This window comes from Polistes dominula, unplaced genomic scaffold (genome assembly GCF_049000335.1).
Source record: "Polistes dominula isolate Pdom_NZ unplaced genomic scaffold, Pdom_raw_medaka contig_19, whole genome shotgun sequence".
NCBI lineage: Eukaryota > Metazoa > Arthropoda > Insecta > Hymenoptera > Vespidae > Polistes > Polistes dominula.
In genome coordinates, this window is record NW_028301058.1 from 1,162,213 (window position 1) to 1,188,273 (window position 26,061).

General features: G+C 27.7%; 1 protein-coding gene across 12 annotated transcripts in view; it reads left to right on the forward strand.

Moving 5' to 3' along the window:
- LOC107068855 (growth factor receptor-bound protein 14) overlaps positions 1-26,061 on the forward strand; it is a 364,319-nt gene that overhangs the window by 201,227 nt on the left and 137,031 nt on the right. For all 12 annotated transcript variants that reach the window (XM_089175882.1, XM_089175883.1, XM_089175886.1 and 9 more), the window contains one exon: positions 4,675-4,704. In XM_089175882.1, coding sequence (XP_089032008.1) covers positions 4,675-4,704 — 30 coding nt within the window. The remainder of the gene's footprint in view (positions 1-4,674; positions 4,705-26,061) is intronic.

The following is a 26,061-nucleotide window of genomic DNA, read 5'->3' on the forward strand; positions in this document are numbered from 1 at the left end:
CTTCTAGTAAATCGAGGTTCGTTTCCCTTGGCACACTCAGAGTTCTACTACTCGCCGATACTTGCCACGAAAGTTTTAGCTTCTTTTTCGAACACCCAACCATTTCCTTATTCTACTACATTCCAAACCTCCTCTATTTTCTATCATCTCGTCGACAAGGGACACGAAGCTAGAAGAAGAGATAAACGGATGAATGAAGAGAGAGAGAGAGAGAGAAAGGTATAGAAGAGGAAGGGGTAAACAGAATGGTAGAGGGTGAAAGGTGGGAAAAGGGTTGGTTGTATCACGAGAACCTTCGATGTCCCAGGAAATCGACTTTAGAGTTGTTTTGTAACGTTCAATGAGGATGGGTAACTCTACGAAACTTTACTCTGATTATTTTCATTTTAATTATATATATATATATATATATATTATTAGAAAAAAATAAAATAAAATAAAATAAACTGTGAATAAACTCTGAAAAAGAAAAAAGAAAAAGAAAGAAAATTGCATAGGTGTTTTTTTTCCCAAGGGTACGTTGAAAACGAGGCAAATCTTTGGAGGTTAGAAATGCCAAGAAAAAGAGACGAAAACATAAACAAAAAATAAAAATAAAAATGGAAGGAAGAATCAAAATAAAAATCAGAAATAAAGTCAAGAATAAAAAAAAAGTAAAGAAATATAAGGGTAAAGAGATACACGGCAAAGGGCCATTAGCAAAATTGCCAGAGCAAAAGTCTGACGCATAGAAGAAGAAACAAAGAAAGGAAAGAAAATGGTGGAAGGGGGGGGGATAGAAACAAGAAAAAGAAGAAGAACAAGAAGAAGAAGAAGAAGGGTACTGAAAAACGAGAAAAGGGTGTTTCAAAAGTGAAGTTAAAGATGAAGTAAAAGAAAAAAGATGAAGGTTGTTAACAGAGAGAACAATTTAGATGAAATAAAAATTCAACATAACCTCAATCTTGACCAATGATTTCATTAATTACTAATTCAATGATACTGCAAATGTATATTGCAATGTAATATAATAAAAAAATATACTGCAATGATACTGTAAATTCAATGATACTGCAAATGTTTCTTTGCAAATAATGTTTGTTACCAAATTTCATCAATTAATGTTGCGTTAAAGTTATTTAATTATCATTGTGTTTCCATATTATTTATATTTGATTTATTATTTTTTTCTATAAATATGTTTTTTATTTAAAAAAAATAAAATAAAAATTCACAAAAACAAGAAGAACATATTCCATGTTGGAAATCTTCTTAAATAATGATATTTAATTACAGTCTGTCTGAAATACGATATCTGACCCTGAACGTGTAGAATGTGTAAAAAGTTGAGAGAAGTTTACAGAAAGAACAAAAACAAAAAAAAAAGAAAAAAGGAAAACAGGTATCGTTACCTTTTCCTTTCCACCTTTCTGGGGTTTTTGTTTTTTTTTGTTTTTGTTTTTTTTTTTATCTTCTTTTAAGGTCTTCATCTTCGTGAAGTTTTGAAGTAACAAAAAGACAAGAGAAAAAAAACAACATTAATTCTACCCTGTTGTGTACGGTAAAACAGAATAAAATATCAAAAAATTATGTAGAAGACCGGTCTGTCGAGCATGCGAAAACTATACCTAAGTTATTATATACTTAACTATATATATATATATATATTTATTCTTCTTTCGATAAACGCGTATCCGCCTTTTATTTATAGTACTAAAACCCGCCGGTTGCTATGCGCGTAGAACCTCGGTCGAAGTTAAAACGATGCACACCCTTTCCCTTCCCTTCACTTCCCTTTCCAACGATTCCCTTCCTTCTTCGCAATTTCCACCACCACTACCACCACGAACACCACCACCACCACCATTACTACCACCTTCATATTACCACCCTATTTTTCTTTTTTCTTATAAAAATTTTCGAGTATGTTGTTTTATGAATTTTATAGAAATTGAGAAAGTTTTTTTTGATTTTATAATAATATATTATTTATTATTATTAATATATATTTTTTATTATTATTATTTTTATTATATATATTTTTATTTTTTTTTTAAATATTATTATATGGCGTTTAATACAAATTTATTTTATTTTATAGAGTAATATGTAATATACAAATATAAATATACATTTTTCGTTATTATTATTTTTATTATATATATATATTAATACAATTGAAAAATATTTACAGTAAATAATAATAATTGAAATGAAAAAGTAATCCTTTTTGTCTTTCTGTATGCAATCAAAATAATAATTGTTTTATTATAATATTTATAATTCAATGAAAAGAAACAAAACAGACTCATACAATGAATTCAAAAAAAAGGTCTTTGAACTATGATGTAAAAGAAGGAACCTTTAGTTGAAGTTTTCTTTACCCTTATACACAACCCTAACTCATTCAACCTTGTTCCTTTAGCATCTTACATGTTAGTCGAGGTCAGGAACAAATAAACGACAACGGCTTACACTTGTCACTTCCTTAAACATCTGGACCCTTCCCTTTATAGAAGACCCTTTCTTAAGCTCTTCTTATTCGTCCTTTAGATTGTTTACAGTACCATTTCTAAATATTTCTCATAAAACTTATGTTACCTATTATCTTTCTGAATTATTTTAGAAAACAAAATTCTATCAAATTAATCTTGAATTATTTTGCACAATATATGATTATAATTGGTCCCTTAAAATTATTTAAAATTACCAAAAATAAGAAAAAATAAAATCAATGTATAGTAAGCTTGATTTTCTCTCACGATTAGTATTATAATTATTATTTAATATACTGTATTTAATTTATAACAAAAAGTAAGGTAAAATCAAATTTGTTTAAATTGAAATACGTGTACCTGTTATATCTTAATATATATAAATTGTGTGTCACGTTGTTTGTGCGCAATGGACTCCTAAACTACTGAACCGATTTGAATAAAATTTTGCATACTGTGTGCAGTATCATCCAACTTGAAAAATAGGATAGTTTATATCATTCTAACAGATGGCGGTATAAGGTAATTCGTTGACTTAAAGAGACGTGTGTATCAGACTGATTGTGAGCCACAGCAATGCGTGGCGGGGCACCCCTAGTATATAATATAATATATGTTTATAATCAAATTAAATTATATATAATAATATAATACTATAAATTATATATATTTTCATGAACAATTATATAAATATAAAAATAAAATCCAACGAAATAATTTAAATACAAAATAATATTTTGACTATGACAATAAATTTCCCTATATGAATTTTAAATGGTGGATGATACTTTTGATAGTTACATATATATCGTTTGATATATTTCGTGTCAATTGGACATCAAAGAGAATTGAAAAGACAGACAGACACCCAAACCCTAAAGGTACGTCATTGAAAAACGATTGAAAGTATATATACCACCCCCGTAGAGAGGATCGACAGCTGTTACTACTTTTGATTTCCTTTTTTACGCTTCTAACAAAAGGGATACTACTCCATTTAACCGTAAAAATTCAAACGAAATGTTTCAAATGTCGAATACGAACTTTTGGGGGAGACTGTTCGACCATTATTCTCTCTCTCTCTCTCTCTCTCTTTCTTTCTCATTGGTTTCTTTGTGAAGGTAAAAAAAAAAAAAAAAGCAACGTTGATTTTTTTCTTTCCTACGAATAAAACACCATGAAATTCTAAGCTCATCAGAACCATGTTTTTTCTTCTTTCACTTTCACATCAATCTTCCCACCACCCACTCCCCCTCCCTCTCTGTCTTTTTTTTTTTTTATATTTGCAATAATTCATGCGTTTGACGATTAGCAACATTGTTAGCAACTGTGATTTTGTTGCTACAAGGGCTTTTTTTTTTTTTTAATTTATTTGAAACAAACAAGCTGTACAATTCTATGAGGTTGTTCGGAAAGTAATTTCGTTTTTTTTTCCTGTGACACAATTTTGATATTAATTAAATGCAAATCGGCAAATAACAACACGTGAATTGAAATTTATCAAATTTAACTCATTAAATGCACTCAAAAATCCTAAATTTAACCTTGAAACAAAAATTGTCGTTATTTTTACAAAAATAAAACAAAATTACTTTTCAAACACAGCCCAATATTTGTTCTTCTTATTATTAATTCATCTACATGTGATATTATATTACAAACAATTTATAAATAATTTTGTTTGTTTGTTTCCACATAAAAAAAAAGATTTTCATATGATTCGTGTGTCATATTTGTCACTGAAAAGAATTTTTTGTAAACGTTAGCACAGAAATTGTTCCCAAAGATTTTCGAAGTTTCCAAAGTTGCAACACCAAGAAGAGAAATAAACGGAGTTAGGGAGGAGTTGGAGGGAGGGAGAGAGGAAGGTTGGGAAAATATCTTTTCTAAAAGAAAATATCGTTGGAAAACGTTTAGAAATTCGTAGCACGCTTTCGTTGGGAGATCTTTGTGCGTTTAGAAAAACGTTGCACCACCACTGGGGGTGGTCACGTTTGTCGCTTATTCGTCGAATTATTTTCTACATTTTTGGTAACATTTATTGTTAGAAATTAAATTGACAGAAAAAGAGATGATTTACTTAACCCATCATCACATAATAATAATAATAATAATATATTCGTATTTTTTAAAATGAAATATTGTTATTGCAAAATGAACAATTTCCACTGATTTGTTTTTTTGTTTGTTTCATTTGCAGAATACCGGAGCATTTCCAAAACGGCCAACAGTGAGTACTTCAATTGATTAATAATTTTTATTTAATTTTTTTTTTTTTTTTAAATAATACACGAACAATATTTAATACAAAATATATTTACAATGATTAATAATAAATCATTGATTACAATCAATTTATTAATTGTTGTTTAAGTGTTCAATAATTGAGTCAATATTGAAAATAAATTTGTCAGGATAAATGATCATCGTTTAACAAATCGTTGATGTATTAAAATAATGTTAAAAAAAAAAAAAAAGCAAAAAAAAAAAATGTTTGTCCGAATTTTCGTCAACGTTATATTTCGATTTGGCAAATGAATTGGTCATATATCAACCATTTTCTGCCTGGTTGGTAACACGAAGTTTATTCAAAGATCGAAGAGATGAAAATTTGAAAATTGCTTCGTGTTCGGTGAACGTTAAATTATTCAACGTCTCCTATTCGAGAGGGGAGAGGTTAGGAAATTTTACAAAGAAATGAAGGAAATATCATCTATTTTCGTATTTGAAAATATTTCATTAAAATTATGAATCATTTTGTTGATAAATTTGTTTATGAAAATTGAAATTAATTAAGAATCGAATAAAAATAGAAATAGGTAGATTTATAAATAATAGCAAATACCACAGTAATAATAATAACAACAACATGGTAGAGGTTAGGTTAGTGGTTTGTAGGTATGGTATAGAAGTTGTATTTCGTAGTTGCGAATTATTACCTCGATAAATTTACGATGAAAACGTTAACGTAGGTAGCTACCGCGTCATTTTGCGTCCCATCGACGCTGCTCATAATCTAATATCGCGTCGGGACTCCCCACCCTTTCCTCATTCGAAAATTTGATGGATTTACGCTAACGCCCTCTGGAATACGTTAAATTTTCAATCTTCCTTTTCATCGTATTATTTTCTACTTTCTACCTCGTGATTCTTAAAAAAAAAAAAAAAAAGGAAAATTCAAATATCAAACTATATTATTATTATTAATCACACACACACACACACACATACACACTTATACACACATACATATTTATTGGATTAATTAGAACATACCTAACCTAAAATTACAAATACGATTGTTGATTATTTTGCCGTAAATTTATTTGATTAATATTATTAGTTTGTTTCTTTATTTGTTCGTAAATTTTCAAACACTTTTATAATGCAAACGTTTGTTTGTGTTTGTTTGATATTTTCAATAATAAATAATATAAATTTAATTAGTAGGATAAAACTTATAAAACAAAATGGTAGCGTAGACATTTGGTAGACATTTTATTTGAACACTCAGTCGTTAACCTTTTTATTATGTATTTTATTAATATTATTTTTAATTAATTATTTCTTTAAATATATTGAATTGTTCGGAAAGTAATTTCATTTTTTTCCTGACACAATAATGGCATTGGTTGATGCAAACTGACAAATAGAAACACGTGAGATAGATGAGAGGTTAAATTTATCAAATGTAACTGTTTATGCTCATTTGAAAGGCCTAGGTTTAATTTCGAAGTGAAAATTGTCTTCATTTTGACCAACAAAAAAAAACCAAATTACTTTTTAAACAATCCAACATTATATTTTATTTAAATAAAATATATCGGATGTTGTATATATTTATAAATAATACCAAATATTACGGTAATGGTATGAGGTACCCCGTAGAGGTTAGGTTAGTAATTGTAGCTATGCTATAAAAGTTGTATTTTGTATTATATATATATATATATATATAAATATGACAAAGAAAGAAAATAATAATTAATTAATAATAATTTAAATGTAAAAAAAGAAAAAAATGAACAAAGTATAACAAAATTTGAAAAGAATTCGAATAAAATAAATGCATCTTCTGTAATTGACACGACGATTGAAAAGTGAGGTGGGGGGTGGGGGGATAAATTGATAAGCGGTTTGATTATTTCCAGGTTGAATCGAATTCTCTTAGGGAATTTGATTTACCAAGAACCATATAGATAGAGATAGACGTAGATAGATGGTATGACTGTACGAGAGAAAGATAGAAAGATAAAAAGAGAAGTGAAGAGTGCAATTCAACCGCCTAGCAACAGAGGATTCTCTCTCTCTCTCTCTTTCTCTCTCACTCTCAATGCTGCTGCTGCTGCTGCTGCTGTTGCTACACTTTCTACTCGCATACAAAATTCCTATTACACATACATACAATAGATCCATTGCACACGTATATTTATGTATCTAAAATAAATATTATATATAAACGTAAATTGGATTACTCCAAAAAAGAAAAACCACTTTAAAGATTTATAAATATATATATATAGATATGTATATATCGATCGCACGTAATTTATATAAAAAATTGTTCAACATTTTTATCACAAAGAAAAATATAATTAAATTAAATATATTCGGAATGTTAAACAAATATAAAATATACTTTTATAAATATAATTTTTTACAAAATTACTTGTTTACATATATATTACTATACAGTATGAGTTTTTATAATAATTAAGCATATATATACATTCTATTATTACAGGTAAATAATTATATAAAAAAGGTGGAAAAAATAATAAATCAAATCAAATCTAAATGTTCCTGTATTAACCACAAAATATTTTATATTTAAATAAATTTTAAATTATCAAAAATATTATACAAAATATAAAGTTACCAAAAACAAATTAGAAAAACACAAAACACAAAGAAATACTGGAAGGGTTAATATAGGGGTTGTTAGTCGTAAAACAACAACAAAAAAGGATAGAAAATAATAAATTTGATGGTAATAATTTTTTCGTAAATGTTAAAAAAAGATTTAAAAAAAGAGAGAGAGAGATAGAGAGAGAAAGAGAGAGAGAGAGAGAGAGAGAAAAAAAAGACGGATGATGAATCGATCGATGAAACTGAGTACGCGCACGCGTTGTTATCCCCGTGTAGCTATCCCCTAGGTAGACCTAGCCAACCCCCCACCTCTTAACCACCCCTATATATATATCTCAATCTCTCTCTCTCTCTCTCACTCTTACTCATTCTCTTATGGTCTTTCTCCATAGTAGGTTTGCGCGCGGGCGCATAACTGCGCCTACTACCACGTTCGGTGAGATCAGGTGGACTAACGATTAAATCGTCTCACTATCTGGGATTTCATTTTCTTGATTGCCCTATCACCAACCCTTTTTCTCTCTCCCTCTCTCTCTCTCTCTCACTCTCTCTCTCACTCATTTAACCTCTCATTTTCTCTTTCTATTTTGAGTTTTTTGTTTAATATTTTAATTTGTATTAATTTACAGTAACGTTTTAACAAACATACATTTTTATAAACCTTTCTCTATAAGTTTGTGTATGTGTTAGGTATGTGTAGGTGTGTGTGTGTGTGTGTGAGTGTGTTAGGTTTGTGTAGGTGTGTGTAGCATTAAGAGGATGTTAATATTTGATTTATCGGTTGCCGGGTGGAAATACGCATGCGTTTTCCCGCTCACGTTTCTTCTTCTTCTTCGTCTTCTCTCTCTCTCTCTCTCTCTCTCTCTCTCTCTCTTTCTCTTTGTCTGTTTTTTTTTTATTTCTCTTTCTTTCTAATTTTCCCTTGTGCAGTTGTGTTTTTCTTGCTTGCCCCTTCCCCCTTCTCTCTCGCCCCTCCCCACCCTCCCCATCCCTCCCCTCCCACTTGCACTCGTAAACCCGTTTCTCTTTTTAAACTTGCACTCGTTGGCTACGATGATATAGTTCGTTCTCGATAACTCTCTTTCTCTCTCGCTCTCTCTCTCTCTCGTGAACCAAAAGGAAAAAAAAAAGAGAGAGAGAGAGAGAGAGAAGAGAGGGAAGAAAGGAAGGAAGGAAGAAGAGGGAAAAAAAAAATTGTGGATTTCCTAGCGGTGGCACCGCGACAAAGTTCATCGACCCCGTTCCCTCGTCGCCCAGAGCAGACCCCTTCCCCCCCCCTCCCTCCCTTCCTCCCTCCCCCACACACTGCCCTGGCCCTTTTTCTTCAATCTTTTCTTTGAACTGTAAAAGAAAATAAATAATTTCTGTTCTATTTTTTTGGGGGGGTGGGGAGAGGGCGGATTAATGCTAAAGTGTAAAATGTCGATCATAGTAATTTGATTGAATATTTTTTGTTTTTAGGTTTTTTTTTTTTTTTATTATTTTTATTTAGTTAATATAAATATATTTATTAATTGTGTTATTTATTAATTTGTTCGTAAATTGTTATTTCAAGTATTATAATGTTTAAATGTAAAAGTTCAGTGTAATTTTGTTGGCTTTCAATGAAGTTCGAAAATTACTGAACTCGATTTTAATAAAATTGTTTTTATAATTTGTGTGATTTTTATCAATTTAGTATGCAACTAAAATATATTTAAATAATAAATGCACTCAATTGAAATCGTAGAAATAATTTTTGTCGCGTTTATTTTGTATTTTTGGTATCGCTAATATTAAAAATTTATTATTTAGAGGTTATTTAGGTCTCTCAGGGTTGTTTTAATATTCAGTAGATGGCGTCGTGTTTCAATTCAATTATTTCAATTTACATACGGCATAACCTTACTTTAGGTTATTTTATATATTCTATTATAATTGTGGTATTATTTTATAATTTATTTAATTGTTTAGAATTATATTCAATCAACATTTTATAATAATCATTCTTGTATATATATATATGTAATCTGTATTTGTATTTGAACCGTAAAACTTATCACTGTCGTAGTTTCATTTCATGCATACCTACATACATATATATATATATATATACACATGCCTATGCAACAAAAATGCAGATAAAGTAGTACGATTTCACACATACACATATACACACATACATACCAACTCACATGCCTATGCAACAAAAATGCAGATAAAGTTATCTCTTGGATGGGTATCGTAGATTCTCAACGGCATTTTTCGATAGTAAGCCCATTTCCTCGTGAACGATATAGGGACACACACTGGACCCTTTTTTTCCTTTCTTTTTTTTTTTTAAACCGATCTCGATAACATCTCCCTTTTATTTTTCCCCCACTCTCTCTCTCTCTCTCTCTCTCTCTCTTTCTCTCGCGTATAAATACACGGGACGTTGGAAAACTCACGCACGTATCCGAGCGTGCACTTACGCCCGGTGTATGGAAGGAGTGCACATTGCACGTTGGTTGCAACAACCAACCGCGATTAAGCTTGCCATTGCGTTCGCGTTACACGCGAAAGCTATTCTATTTATTCTTCCGTTGACTGTATGCAACACTGTTGTTACCAACTTGTATATATATATATACATGTACACACACACACACACATATATATATATTGTTGGCAGAAATGTAGTAAAACCGACACACCTGGTTCGAGCTTTTCTCACTACTGCAATTAAGTATCTTCTATGGTGTCCGCTTAATTTCCTCCGGTTATTATCTTTTGCGTTGTTGTGTTAAGCCTCCTTCCCCTCCCCCTCTCACCACCCCCCACCCCCCTCCCATTCCCTCGTCCCTCCTCACCTCGTTGCCCTTTCTTCTACAATTTTCTCTATCTCTCATCTCATTCTTCTCTTTGTCACTGGTTCGGAAATTCTTTCGAATTAAATCGTTCTACGATATTTACACGTTAATTATATTCTTAGAAAAACATTTTTCTTGATCTTTTTTAATTACATCTTTAAATCATGACGAATGTACACGTCATGACACAAAATCATACCACATTTTCATGATGAGTATGTTCGTCAAACAAAAAAGTTAATTGAATTAAGGTTAACTTGAAAATTTGTGCATAGGAGAACTTTTCAGGTTTTTTTTTTTTTCTTTAGCAAATGAACTTTAATGCCATCTATCAGAAATTTTCACGAACTTTTTAGAAAACTCAATGTTTCGTTGTTTCACTTTTTCATTTACTTGACACGTACATACATACACACACACATATATATATATATATTTCATATTAAAATTTTGTTATTAGATGAAATATTTTATAGAATTTCATTAAAAAACATAAAACAATTTGTATTCAAAGCTATTTAAATTATTTGTAACGTCAAACGTAATAAGTACAATACTTACGTAGTATATTAAATTAAAATAATCATATTGCAAGAAAATATCAAAAGATTTATGATAAATCAAAGGCGCATGTTATAAAATTATTTGCAAATATTTTCAATTTACGTTGATTTAATCCTAAAGCAATTTATACAAAAAAAAAAAAAAAAAATTCTCTAGGATCTAACCTAACCTCGTTACACGTATGTCACAAATTTTCTACATAAAAAACTTGATATATAATCCAGGTATAATATATATATATATTTTTTTTTTCTTTTTTTACTCTGACACGAGCTTGGCTCTCTATTCTTTCTTGGCACGATAAAATAAATAAAGAAAGAAAGAAAGAAAGATGAAGAAGAAGAAGAAGAAGAAGAAGAGAAGAATAAAGAAGGGTCAATAGCAGTATAAAACAACGTACGTAGAAAGATAAGCTCATACTACGATATAACACAAACGTGCTTTTTCATTTCACGTCTCTACCACCCCCCCCACCCCTTACCCTTCACCCTTTTACCCTCTCGTCCACTTTACCCTTTTCCTTCTATTTTCTCTTCATTTTAATCTTCTTTTTTTTCTTTTCTTTTCTTTTCTTTTGCTCAGAACATTGGGCTCGTAGATATCTGTCGAGTGAGAGAAAAAAAAAAAAAGAAATAAAATAGAATTAAAAAAAAAAAAAAAGGAAGAATAAAATTCGACAGGAAGGAGGCACACAAACCCAAGCTTCCTCCCCTTTTCCACCCTATCCCTTTTTGGTGTCTCGAATCGAAGGAGACACCTCTTTCTCTCTCTCTCTTTCTCTTTCTGTGGTAACTCGGCCGAACGTAATTCCCTCGATTCGTCGGAAGCAATTTTCTCGAGCGAACGAAGTAACCACAAAATCGAAGACACCGACCGAAAGAGAAGACCGTAGCTTTTCCGGAAATTCCATAGAGAAAGAGAGAACGAGAAGGAGAAATAAAAAAATAAAAAAATAAAAAAATAAAAAAAGAAAAGACAAAGATAGAAAAATAGAGTAGAATTGAAAGTAAGAAACGAGAAAGAAAGAATCTGGTTATATGTGTGTTCGAGAAAAAGAAATAATGTGTATTTGTGTGAGACAGATAGTTTATATATGTGTGTGTGTAAGATAGGATAGTTTGTATATGTGTATATGTGAATGAGAAACAGGTTCAGTTGTAGATGTATGTGTTGAAAAAAAGAAAAGAATGTATAGTTTTATATATATCTTTATGTAAAATTCAGTGTCACAAAGTGTTTGTCCACTAATAATTCCAAAATTACTAAACCGATTTTAGTGACTTTTTTTTATTTCCTTTGTAATATTTCAACTTAAGATATAGAATGATTTTTATCGCGTTTATTTTGTATTTTTTATTGCAAATTTAAGGATTTATTAAGTAGAGGTTATCTAGGTCTTCTATGTACTGTAATTTTTCAATAGATGGTGCTGTATTATAACTCAATTTTTTCAGGTTTTTTTCAGATTCACATTTGACAAAACTAACGTTGCTTTTTACATATTTTTTTTTTTGTATTATTATTTATTTTATGTTGTCTTATGTTTAATTTGAATTCCCATAAATTATTAGCGAATATTAATTTGACAAAATTTGTAATTTTTATTGCTAATTTAAGGATTTATTAAGTAGAGGTTATCTAGGTCTTTAGATACTGTAATTTTTCAATAGATGGTGCTGTATTATAACTCAATTTTTTCAGGTTTTTTTTTCAGATTCACATTTGACAAAACTAACGTTGCTTTTTACATATTTTTTTTTTGTATTATTATTTATTTTATGTTGTCTTATGTTTAATTTGAATTCCCATAAATTATTAGCGAATATTAATTTGACAAAATTTGTAATTTTTATTGCTAATTTAAGGATTTATTAAGTAGAGGTTATCTAGATCTTTAGATACTGTAATTTTTCGATAGATGGCGTTATATCATAATTCACTTTTTTCAGGTTTTTTTCAGATGTTTTTTCAGATTTTCATTTGACAAAACTAACCTTACTTGTTATACTATAATTATTTTATGTATTTCCACAAATATTATTAGTAAATCTTAATTTGACTGCATTAAATAGTTTAGAATCATATTAAATAAATATTTTAGAATAAAACCACCACAACAACGTTAGACCAACGGCAAAATAAGAAACTTCAAATAAAGTAAAATAAAGTAAAGAAAAATCAAGTAAAAATAAAAAGCTAGAGGAAAAATGAAAACTAGTTTCCTTTCTAAAGTGTTCCCGTAGGAGAAACACCAAGAAATACTGGAAATAGTGGGATGCTCTTCTATCTACCAGGGTAACATCATCGTCGCGTCACAAACCTTCGAGATTCACTCGATTGCTAGTAGTAGAATTCAACTTACTCTCTCGCACTCTTGAAAACGATAAAGCTACCGGTACAAATTGAAATTCCGGATACGGAAACGGTGATAACGACATTCGCCGTGTTCGTAATGCTTAATGGAAAAGCGTTTCGGAGCTTTTGAAATTGCGCAAGCTCAACGCATTTCCCAACGCGCACGCATTTCAATGAAATAAAACACGATTTGGAGTGGAGGGGTGGGGGTGGGGGTGGGGGTAGATGGTTACGGAGAGAAATGAGAATGACGAGACAGAGATAGATAGATAGATAGATGGTGTTGAGGTATGAGTGAGAAAAAAAGGGGTGGTAAAATGGGGGTTGGTTTATCGAACTTTTCTTTCAATGTAAAATGCATCGAAATGGTTTTTTCTTTTTTTTTTTCTTTTTTTTCTTTTTCAACGACCATCTGCTTGCGTGTTTCGTAGTTTATCAAGTTGGCAACAGAACAACTGCACATTGCCTAACGATGAATCCCTCCTCGAAGATAAGAAAAGGCGCGGTTTCTATCAATATTTGATAATAATCCAGAATGATGTGTACAGAAATATACTACTACTACTACTATGAGAACGATTGTCGGTAAGATAAACGTGTGAAATGAGAGACCTCCATTTTTTTGTTCATTTTTTTTTTAATTTTTTTTTTAGAAAATAACTCTTCAAGGATGAATCTTTTTCTTTTTTTTTTGTATTTTAGTTCGATAAGAGCCCAAAGCAATTTAATTATTAATTATTAATTTTATTTTTATTGTTAGTTTGAATATAAATTTAATTAAATCTATATATATATATATATATATATATATATATATATATATATATAATAAATTGCAATTATTATTAAAAATAATATTAATTAGATAATTCGTTAGATTTATTTAATTTTATTATAATTATTATAAAAATATAATAATAATAATATTATAGAATATAGAAAATATTGGACAACAAAATAAATAAAATAAAATAAAATAAAATAAAATAAAAGTAAAAAAAATTAAATTCGACGATAACGATGACTAAACTTGTGATGAAAAATTCCTTCTTTACGAAACGTTTGGAAACTTTACCGCATACAGGACAGCAACAGAAAGAGAGGACCGTATCCGGTGGTACACGATGAAACGGTTAATTTATCAAAAGAAATTAAACCCTCTCATTGTTTCGTTCGGAAGCTTGCAGCAACCGGCGAGTTTGCGAGCTTGCGAGAGAAGAGGGGATGGGGGGACCGAAACTTTTTAATTAAATTTCCGGAACGTTCGTTCCCGTTCCCGGATTCTGCGGGACCGTCGAAGACTTTAACGCGAGTCCTCCTGTTTTCTACTCTCTCTCTCTCTCTCTCTCTCTCTCTCTCTCTTACTCTCTTTTCTATTTTTTTTGTTTTTATCTGTTTTACTCTCTCGACTTTTCTTCTCTTCTTCGTTTTCTTTCATTTTTTGATTTTTTTTTTTTTTAACTTCTATCCCCTACCCCTTTTTTCTTCCCCCTCTTCTTCGTACTTGAAGAAACTACGATTCTATGTTGATGGTGTTTTGATGGTGCATATTTATTTTGTATTTGTATGTGTCTCTAATATTTCTTTTTATTATTATTTCATGCAAAGATTTATTTCAATAATAAAATATTAAATAACATTTAATTTTTATAAATAATATATAAAATTTAAATTAATAGTCAAATGAATTGTTGAAGCATTGATTATTTGATTAAAGGTGTTTCCTATTTTGTTTCTAATTGATGCACCAATTATTTTTATAACATATATATAATATACTACAATATATTTTATAACTATATATATAATCTACTATAATATATTGGGTTGTCCTTAAAATTCGTGCCAATTTTGACAAAAGACTGAACCGCAATCCATTTAGGTTTTTTTTTCTTATATATTTATTAAATAATAAATATAACTATATATATTTGTAATTATAGAAATGTATATATATATATATATATATATATATATATATATATATATATATATATATATATATATATATATATGTATAAAATTAATATAATAATATAATAACTTAAAAATTTCGTCTTTTGGAACTTGTCAGGTTTTCTAGCAAAAGAACTTTAATGCCATCTATCAATAATCGGCACGAACTTTCTGGACAACCAAATATATACTAATATACTATATATATTTCATAACTAATATATATATATATATTATTTTTATAACATATAGATAAACATTTCTAAATTTTCTTCGTAGTATTACAGAAACCTCTCTTCCCATAGTTGGTGTTCTGTGGGTGGTGAGAAGGTGAGGTTAGGTTCGTCCATTTACCGATAGGAATTCCATTCGTTTCGTACAAACGACAAAGGACGACGAATATATGGGAAACAAAGATTGGGGGGGGGGGGGTTAGGGGAGTGAGTTCCTTCTTGAAGGGAAGCTTAGGATTCCACGTTTTCTATGAGACCCTTTTAAAGTTTAAAGGCCCACACAACAGTACACTCACTGAGTATCAACCAGTATCACCACCGGTTTCTTGTTCGACCACACTCCCATTTGATCTTTCGTCCCTTTAAAACGTCTCTCTCAACTCCTTTTCCTTCCACCTCCCTTTTCCTCTCGTCCTCTTCTTCCTCTACTCATCTTCCTCGTCTTACTTTTCGTCTAACTCTGACGCAACCCATTCCTCTTTTTCGTTTCGTTTCGTTTCGTTTCATTTCGTTTCATTTCGTTTCATTTCGTTACTGTTCTCACTGATAGAACGTTTCATTCTTTTTAAATATCAATCAACATTTTATTAAACAATTATATTAACAATTATAACAAATAATTATATTAAAAAATTATTTTTAATTTAAATAATTATTGTATGTGAAAAAAAAAATCGAAAAGATGAGAGAATAATTTCGAAAAAAATGATTTGTGATGATTTGACTGAATTTCTCATCCATCTTTCTCTCTTACACACATTTACACATTCACAAGGATTTCTCATCTCTCTCTCTCTTTCTTTCTGTCTCTCTATTTTTCTCTCTGACACATACACATTGATACACAGACACTTCCATTCTATCATTCTTTCATTCTTTTCTATTTTTCTTTCATTCTTCTTTTCGGTTACGTTCACGATGAAACGTAACGAAACAGTTGTTACGTTCGGCATTGGCCCAGCTGGCACAAGAAAACATATTACTACGTTTATAATCGAGTTTCAAGGAAACACACACAGTAATACACAACGTTTTATATCCGCCCACACGCGAATCGAAATCAACAGACGTTTTGGCTTATGGTTAAGTTGTGTCGTTTGTGAATTTGTTTCTGCGGAAAGACGGATTTGCCAGTTCTTCTTCTTTCATTTTTTCTTTCATTTTTTTTTTTTTTTTAAATTCTTTATAAATTAATTTTATTTGTTTTTTTTTTTTTTTTTTTTTTTTTAATTTTATTTTTACTCTTGACATATTTTCATGAATACAACACACACATATATATATATATATGTATGTTAATTATTATTTAGTTTTACAAATAGAAATAATTATTAAAAGTAAACAAATTGAAAATGGAAAATGTAAATGTAAACGATGAAAATGAAAAAGTAGAAGAAAATCCTTGAAAAAAAGTTTTACAAAAGTAGACACACGTGTCAAGGTTTCCTTTTAAACAAACTATAATGATACAACGATCATGATAATGATGATGATGATGATGATTATAATGTTTCGTATTATTTAACTGCATGACGATGCGTTAATTTAACAATCACTCGATTAAGTCACTTACGTATAACCTTTTTTTTTTATTTCTTTTTTTTTTTTTTAACAGGAAGAAAAATTTCCGATGAAAATTTATTCGTTGTCGCAGGAAACAAATTAAAATATCTGCTGCATCTAAAATACTTTGATAAATATAACACATTATATATATATAACGTATATGTATTAAATATATGTCCTACTGTATACCACTTTTACATATATGTATTTGTAATATGTAAATGTATGTAATATACGTACGTGTATGTTTATATGTGTTCAACTGTCTACCATTTTTACATATGTGTGTATATATGTGTTTGTAATGTACAAATTTATGTAATATACGTACGTGTATGTTTATATGTGTTCAACTGTCTACCATTATTACATATGTGTGTATATATGTGTTTGTAATGTACAAATGTATGTAATATACGTACATGTATGTTTATATGTATCCAACTGTCTACCATTTTTACATATGTGTGTATATATGTGTTTGTAATGTACAAATGTATGTAATATACGTACATGTATGTTTATATGTGTCCAACTGTCTACCATTTTTACGTGTGTATTTGTAATATGCATATATATGTATCTGTATATATACACCTGTATATGTATACAGAATATATATACAGGTATGGACATATATATGTATATATGAGTGTTAATACTAACTGTTCTTTCTCGGAATTAAATGCGTGAGAAAATAACTGAGTAAGAGAGAGAGAGAGAGAGAGAAAGAGGAGACATGTGTGTATGTGTGTGTATTTGTGTGAGTACTTGTGTATGAGAGAGAAAGAAAATCGACAGACAACAATAACCCAACTTCACATTTTCCCATTCGCCGTTTATTATTCCGTCACTCTTATTCTTCTTTCGTTCGACGTGGTGGATTAATTCTGCAAAAAAAAAAAAAAAGAAAAAAAGAAAAAAAAAGAGAGAAATTTCGTTTTAATTTGCTCGAACGTTGGACGTCTAGTTACATACAGGATTTGACGTTTCGTAATTAAAGTTCCGATGTTAAATCCGTTAGCCATTTTAAAGCGAGTACCACTACTACCTCCTCATCTGTCCCCATAGTTATCTGAAAAGGAACATAGTAGAAGGACAATGGGGAAAAATCAGAAAATGGGTGGAAGAAACAAACAAATAAACAAAAAATAGAAATTATAACAAAAGAAAGAAAAAGGTTGGTAGAGGAATAGAAAAATTGTTTAATGTTGTTTTAGATTTTGTTATTTTATTTTACTTTGTTTGTTTTTTTTTTTTTTGAAATCATTTTGTTTTGTATTTTTTTTTTTTAGGAAAGGGTTTAGTATTTTTTTAATTTTTTATAGTAGTTTTAAAGATGATGGGAATATGTCGGAATAATTGAATTGTGGTACAACGCCATCTATTGAAATATTATAGAACTAAGAGACTTGGATAACCTCTAAATGAGAAATCCTTAAATTAGTAATACAAAATAGAAATAATCGTGATAAAAATTATTTTATGTACTAAATTACATAATGTATTAAATAATACAACACCATCTATGGGATTTCTTGCACTTGAATACGCTATCTGGTGGCTAAATTCAAAATTAAAGTAGATAGGTCGAATTGCTACGTCACGTGGTGGGATCTCTAGCACTTAAATACGCTATCTGGTGGTTAAATTCAAAATTAGAGTAGATAGATCGAATTGCTACGCCACGCCTCTGCCAGAGATCCCAATATATATTGAAATATTACAGAACCTAGAGACTAACATAACCTCTAAATAAGAAATCCTGAAATCCTTAAATTGGCAATAAAAAATAGAAATAATCGTGATGAAAATGATCCTATGTACAAAGTTAAAAACAAAATTGAGTAGCTCGAATTGGTTGAGTAGTTTCGATCTTCATTGACAACCAAAAATGTAGCACTCAATTTTTATATACAACAATTTACACTTAAATCATCTAAAAATGAACAATACTTTCTTTTTCTCTCATAAAAAGATAAAACAACGAATGATAAAACAAGCAAAAGAAAAAAGAAAATGCAAAACACACATGCAGACATACAGACACACAGGTATACAGTCAGAACACTTTTGCGGAGACAAATACGTGCATAGAAAGAAAGAAAAGAAAGAAAGAAAAAGAAAAGAAAGAATGAGATAGAGATAGTTACGTTGCCATTGTACAGAGGGCAGACTATAGAGGAAGACTGACAGTTTCGAACGATCTCCCTCCTGACAGCTGCCATGTCTCATGCTAATCCGGACGTTGGCTGGAAACCTAATACCCAACAGACCACACTACGCGAATCCTTCATTTAGCTACGATTCATTGTCTACGATTTTCTCCTAGACACTGTCTCTCACTTAACTTACCATGACTCACACATCCACCATTTTTTATTTTCTTCATCTTCATCTTCACCATCATCTTCATCTTCATCTGCATCTGAATCTGCATCTGAATCTGCATCTTTTTCTTTTCTATTCTTCCCTCTTCTCATTTTTGTACACTTTTTTTCTAATTATTATTTTTAAAATATTGTTTGTTTATTTTTGGGTGTGTTTTAATCATTTGTTTATTGTTTATACTATTATTATTATATTTACATTTAATTTAATAGATTAATATGGTGTTAATTAACAAAATTCAGTGTCAACTTGTTGATTTACAGTGAGCTTTGAAACTATTAAATTGTTTACTATTTGTTATTACTAATTTAAGGGTTTTTTATTTTAAGGTTATGTAGGTTTTTAGGTACTGTAAGTTTTCTATAGATGGCTGGTTGTATTACAATTTAATTATTACAATTTACATACGACATAACCTTACTTATTATTTTATGTATTCCATTCTAATTGTGTCGTATTATTATTTATATTAAAAATGTATGTTATTTTATGTAACTTGAAGTCCCAAAAATTATTAGTGAACATTAATTGGTATTCTAAGTTTTCAATAGATGGTGCTTTATCACAATTCAATTCAATTTCAATTTACTTACGAAATAACCTTACTTTTTATATTTTTTCGTGTATTATTATTTCACGTATTCCATTCTAATTTGAGTTACACAATAATGATACGTGTTCATGTGTTAAAATAATAATAATAATAATAATAATAATAATCGTTTAAAATTAGAATCATCAAATTTCTATTCCTAAAAGAAATTTATACTCGAAGAAGAATATCATACAGAGACAAATAGAAATACAATTCTTGGAAACGTTTATACATTTTCCAATCTAAAAGAAGCTCGAGTGGAAAGTTACAGTAAGTATTACGTTAGAGTAACCACGATTTCGTAATTGACCTAACAGCAAATCTGTTGCACTTGCTTTTATCTCTCTCTCTCTCTCTCTCTCTCTTTCATTTGATTTTTTTCATTCCTTCTTTCCTTCTTTCGTGTTGCTTCAATTATTTTATTTTTTTATTTTTTCTTTCTTTTGTATTCTTCATCATCATTTTGTTCTTTTTATTCCACGATTGAACCTCGTGCCACCTAAACGGACAAATCACAGAGGTGCAATTTTCCCTGTAAAACTGATAACCTGTAATCATTGAAAGAGAAAAAAGAGAAAAAAGAAGAAGAACTGAGTGATTGAAGAGTGGGGAGAGGTTGGAAGAGAGTGGGGGGGGGGGAAGAGGAGATTACAGAAAAACGCAAAAGAATTTCTTTAACACGATTTACAGAATTGAAACGAGAACAAAGAGTTGATCGTTTGTATGTAGATGCAGGGAGTTGGGTGCATCGTTCAATGCAATTGCAATGATTTCTCATATGAGAGAAGAAGAAATAGATAAATAGAAAGAGAAATATTGGCTGGGTGTCAAAAGATGCGGATTTCCCGAACACGTAATCACTGTTTTTAGTGTCATTCGTTTAATAACACACACAAAACACACCACACAATCCAAGAAAACTGAACTGTAAAATCGTAAAGACTGTAAAATTGTTCTCATTCCATTTTTTCTATTTTTTTTATGTTGTTGTGTTGTTTGTTATTAAAATTGCAACGTGCATTATTTTTTAAATGCACGTTTTTCAACCTGTTCTCGAAATTAATAATCTAATCTTTAGATTTAACTTGTTATCTAATTTTTTGTTGATTCAATCATTTTTTTCTTCTTCTTCTTCTTCTTTTTCTTCTTTTTCTAACTCAACCCCCCCCCCACTTTTCTGTTTCTCGTTATACCACTAAACCACACACAAGTGAGTGGTGAGTCATTCTTAAAGAGTCTCGAGTGTTAAATGTGTATGAGTAATTTAATCGAGTAGCATGATTTTTCCAACACATATATACAACATATATATAGTAGACAGATGTATAAGTGACAGACAGAGTTTAATGTTTAACTGGATATCCTTTAGTCTTTTATTTATTGATTTTTCTTTCATTTTCTTTTCTTTTACTAATACTAACATAGAATTTGCATAAACCGATCGTATATATTTTTACTGAAACATGTATCCCATCGGATAAAATGGGTTTTTAACGACATTAGTCGTTTCGTGACTAACAGTAAGCACGCATAAAATGCCTGTCCTCGTATCTGTTTTTTTTTTCTTGTTTTTTTTTTTTTTTTTTTTTTTTTTGAAGAAAAAAAAAAAAAGAAAAATGTTACTGGCTGCAAAGTTACGTGATATATTTGCACTGTCGATACGTTTATTTTCGCACGTTTCGTTTTTCTCTTTTTTTTTTGTTTTTTTTTTACATTTTTTTTACCTTTTTATTTAAAAAAAAAAAAAAACAGAACTAAACATGCAATTTAGAAATGGTACTCAGTAAAAAAAAAAAAAAAGGGGGAATCAAATCCATTCATTTGATTGTAAAGAATCATTCGTTTTTAATTTGATTGGATGAAAAATGAGACCCAGGATAAAAAAAAGAAAAGGTTTAACTCATTTTGGATATTATTGTTATTATTATTGTTATTATTATTATTTTTATTGTTATTATAATCAATTTTTTGTTCAGACTTTAATAGAATAATATTTGTGAATTTCTAATTTGGTTGATTAAAAAATGGAATCTAGGATAAAAAAGAAAAAACACTCAACTTTCTTTGATATTATTAATCCAATATTATTATTATTATTATTATTTATTGAATTATTAGTAATTATTATTAATTCTTAAATAATATTATAGAATTAATATTAATTATTATTATAAATATAATTCTTCAATATTATTATTATTAAATTATTATTAATTCCATTTAATATTATCAACTTCAATATTATTACAATTATTATTATTGTGTTATAATATTATAGAATAAATAATAAATATTAATAGAATAATATTTGTGGAACAAAATAAATAAAAAAATAAAAATTAAAAAAGTGCACACAGAATTTGATAAAAAAATAAGAAAAAAAAACCAAGAAAAAAAATATTTTGAAACAATTTTGTTGTCTGAACAAAATCAAATGTTCGTAAATTTTTTATTTTGCAAATTTAAATGAACATATGTAACACGTAATTCTTCCTTTCACTCTTGCATGCAATTATAACAATAATAATATTATTAATAATAATAATAATAATAATAATAATAAGGTTTATTATCATCATACGATTTTTACGTAATGTCGATGATTTTTTATTTATATTTTTCTACATTACTTTTTCTTACACGAAGTTTCCATATCACGTGTCTATGTTGTAACGTGATCGATAAGAATGATAATAGTTAATACTTTCATCCTAAGTACATATATATATATATATATATATATATATATATATTTTATATACTTTGTGATATATATTTTATATACTTTGTGATATATATTTTAATTTTATTTAATAATATTTAATTATATTTAATTTTTCATTTAATCAAATATAATATATACATTTATACATATTTTATATAAATACTCTACTTAATTTTATATACTATTTTATATATATATATATATATATATATATATATATATACAGTTTTATATAATACTTTATAATATATATTTATAATTTTGTATTTAATTTTATTTAATTACATGTAACTATGTTTTATTAGATTTAATTTTTTGTTTTAAAAAATATAATATATACAGTAATACATACATAAGTTTAATATATTTTATAATATATATATATTTATAATTTTATTTCATTATATTCAATTATATATAATTTTTAATTTACAAATATATATATATATATATACAGTTATATAACATACATTATTTATAATAATAAATACTTTCTTCGTAAATGCATATGCATATATGCATTTGTATTGCATATTGCATATTCTTATATATTTATAATGTATATTACATATACATGTTACTTTACATACATATAATGTATATTGTATATACATGTTTTATATACTTTACATACACAAATATACAGAATTATTTTCATTTTATTTTATTTCATTTTATTTTATTTTTTTTTTTTTTGATAATACATTTGATCGTTTTAATGTGCAACCATGACGCTGATCATTTTGATTGTCTTTTTTAATGAAATTTTTATTATTTAAAACGAATAAAAACTACTTATGCAATAATAAAAAAAAAAAAAAAAAGAAAAGAAAGAAAGAGAAAAAAAAAGAAAAAGAAAAACGAAAGGTAGGAAATAAAAAAAAACGAACGTGTTCGAACGATCATGCGAAGCAGCAGACAGACCTTACGTGCGAAACGTTACGATGAATATTTCAAACGTCTACGACGGATGCAATTGGTAGTAGTAGTATTAGTATTAGTATTAGTAATAGTTTGTATACTAACATAGTTGGTGGTATAATGTCTAGCGTGCAAACTCACACATGTATAAAGTATATATATATAGAACATAGTAAGTCGTGTTCGAAAGAAATTGCATTGATCAAAAATGAAAACAAACAAATTGGAAACATGCGAATTATTCCATCATATAAACGAACTAACCATCATCATCATCATCATCATCATCATCATCAACTTTGTCATGACTTCATCATAATAATCATTTTAGTTACACATTTCATTTAAATTAATAAACAAACGAAATTATTAATTATTATTATATTTGTTTTGAGCTTTCTTATAAATAAAATTATATTATTAAATATATTATTGATTTATAAATTAATAATACAATTTTATAATTATTTACATTCATAGGTAATATTTTCTTATAAGTTTATTAATATAATTATATAATTGTATTATAATTTAAATTTATAATTAATTTTTTTGTATAAATAAAATTGTATTATTAATTATATTATTGATTTATAAATTAATAATACAATTTTATAATTATTTAAATTCATAGGTAATATTTTCTTATAAGTTTATTAATATAATTATATAATTGTATTATAATTTAAATTTATAATTAATTTTTTTTATAAATAAAATTGTATTATTAATTCTATTATTAATTTATAAATTAATTTATAATTATTTAAATTCATAGGTAATATTTTCTTATAAATTTATTAATATAATAATATAATTGTATTATAATTTAAATTTATAATCAATTTTTTTTATAAATAAAATTGTATTATTAATTCTATTATTAATTTATAAATTAATTTATTATTATTTAAATTCATAGGTAATAGTCTTATAAATTTATTAATATAATAATTAATTTTATAATTATTTAAATTTATATATAATTTTCTTCTAAACAAAATTGTATTATTAATTCTATTATTAGTTTAAAAAAATTATTTATAATTATTTAAATTTATAATTAATTTTCATATAAATTCATAAATTTATAATTAATTTTCTTGTAAATAAAATTGTATTATTAATTCTATTATTAATTTAAAAAATTATTTATAATTATTTAAATTTATAAATAATTTTCATATAAATTCATAAATTTATAATTAATTTTCTTGTAAATAAAATTCTATTATAAATTATATATAATTAATTATATTATTAATTATTATATTTAATTATTATAATATTATTAGAAAAAATATTAATACAATTATTCTCTTAATATAAAATTATGAATAGAATTGTAAAACAAATTATTCAAATATCTCAATTCTGGGATCAGTCGATCATGAAAGATTGAAACCACCACCAATCGACCTTGAAGAAAAATCGAACGGTGTGTTCTCGACTTTCCACGTGTGGAACCAACGTTTGTACTTTTCCCTCTCTTTCACCTCGTTGTATCGTTTAAATATCTACCGCAACCATGATGATGGATTGCATCATATTGAAATAAACGTGAAACATGAGATTACCACCCTCTCTTATTCCTCTCTCTCTCTCTTTTACTTTTTCCTCCTACCATCGACCACTACCATCATCATCATCATCTCCCACCATTTGCTAATTTTTCTCTCCTCCCTCTCTTTTTTTTTTTTTTTTTATAGACAATTCGAATTATTCTTATTTATTGCAACAACTGTGTTTAGTTTTAATTTCAATTATATCAGAAATGTTTCAACAAATATTTGATTTATGATCAAACATTGGCTCAATAATTTTGTTTCTATTTAAAAAAAAAAATCATTTTGATTATTAATCAATCAAACTAATATAATAATAAAAATACTATTTAATATTTAATATATGAAAATAATGAATTATCTTTTTAAATAATAATAAAACATTCTTCAATATGACTCAATAAAGTAAATAAAAATAATTTTAAAAAAAGATAAAAAATACTTACTAGAAAACGTTAGAAAATCTTGAGAAACTAACGTGCAACTGGTTAAGAAAGAAAGAAAAAAAAAAAGAAATTTAATTTTTAACATAAGATAAATCCATGGTAATATTATATCTGGAAAATCAAGTATCTCGCGTCAACCATATGTCTATCCATTAAATGGTAATTAACGTTCAAACGCGTGATGATGTTAATTACGTTCATTATCCTTCAGTTTAATTCTTAAGCAAAAGAGAAAACTATGATAAAAGTGACATTTTTACGATCAAATACACGAACACCTTGTATGTATTATTATACGTTCATACTTAAAATACCAAAAAAAAAAAAAAAAAAAAATACGAACGAACAAAAAAAATCTGAAAAAAAAAAAAACAAATTTCAATCATTCAAATTACAAAAATTATTCATTACAAAAATAATTAAAAAAAAAAAATAAAAAAAAATAAAATAACAAACGAGCTAATGAAGAGAAGGAAGAGAAGGGAGAGGAGTAGATGGAGATGGTGGTGGAGGTGGTGGAGGTGGAAGGAGGAAGAAAATGATTATAAATTATATGCAGTTATCACTCTA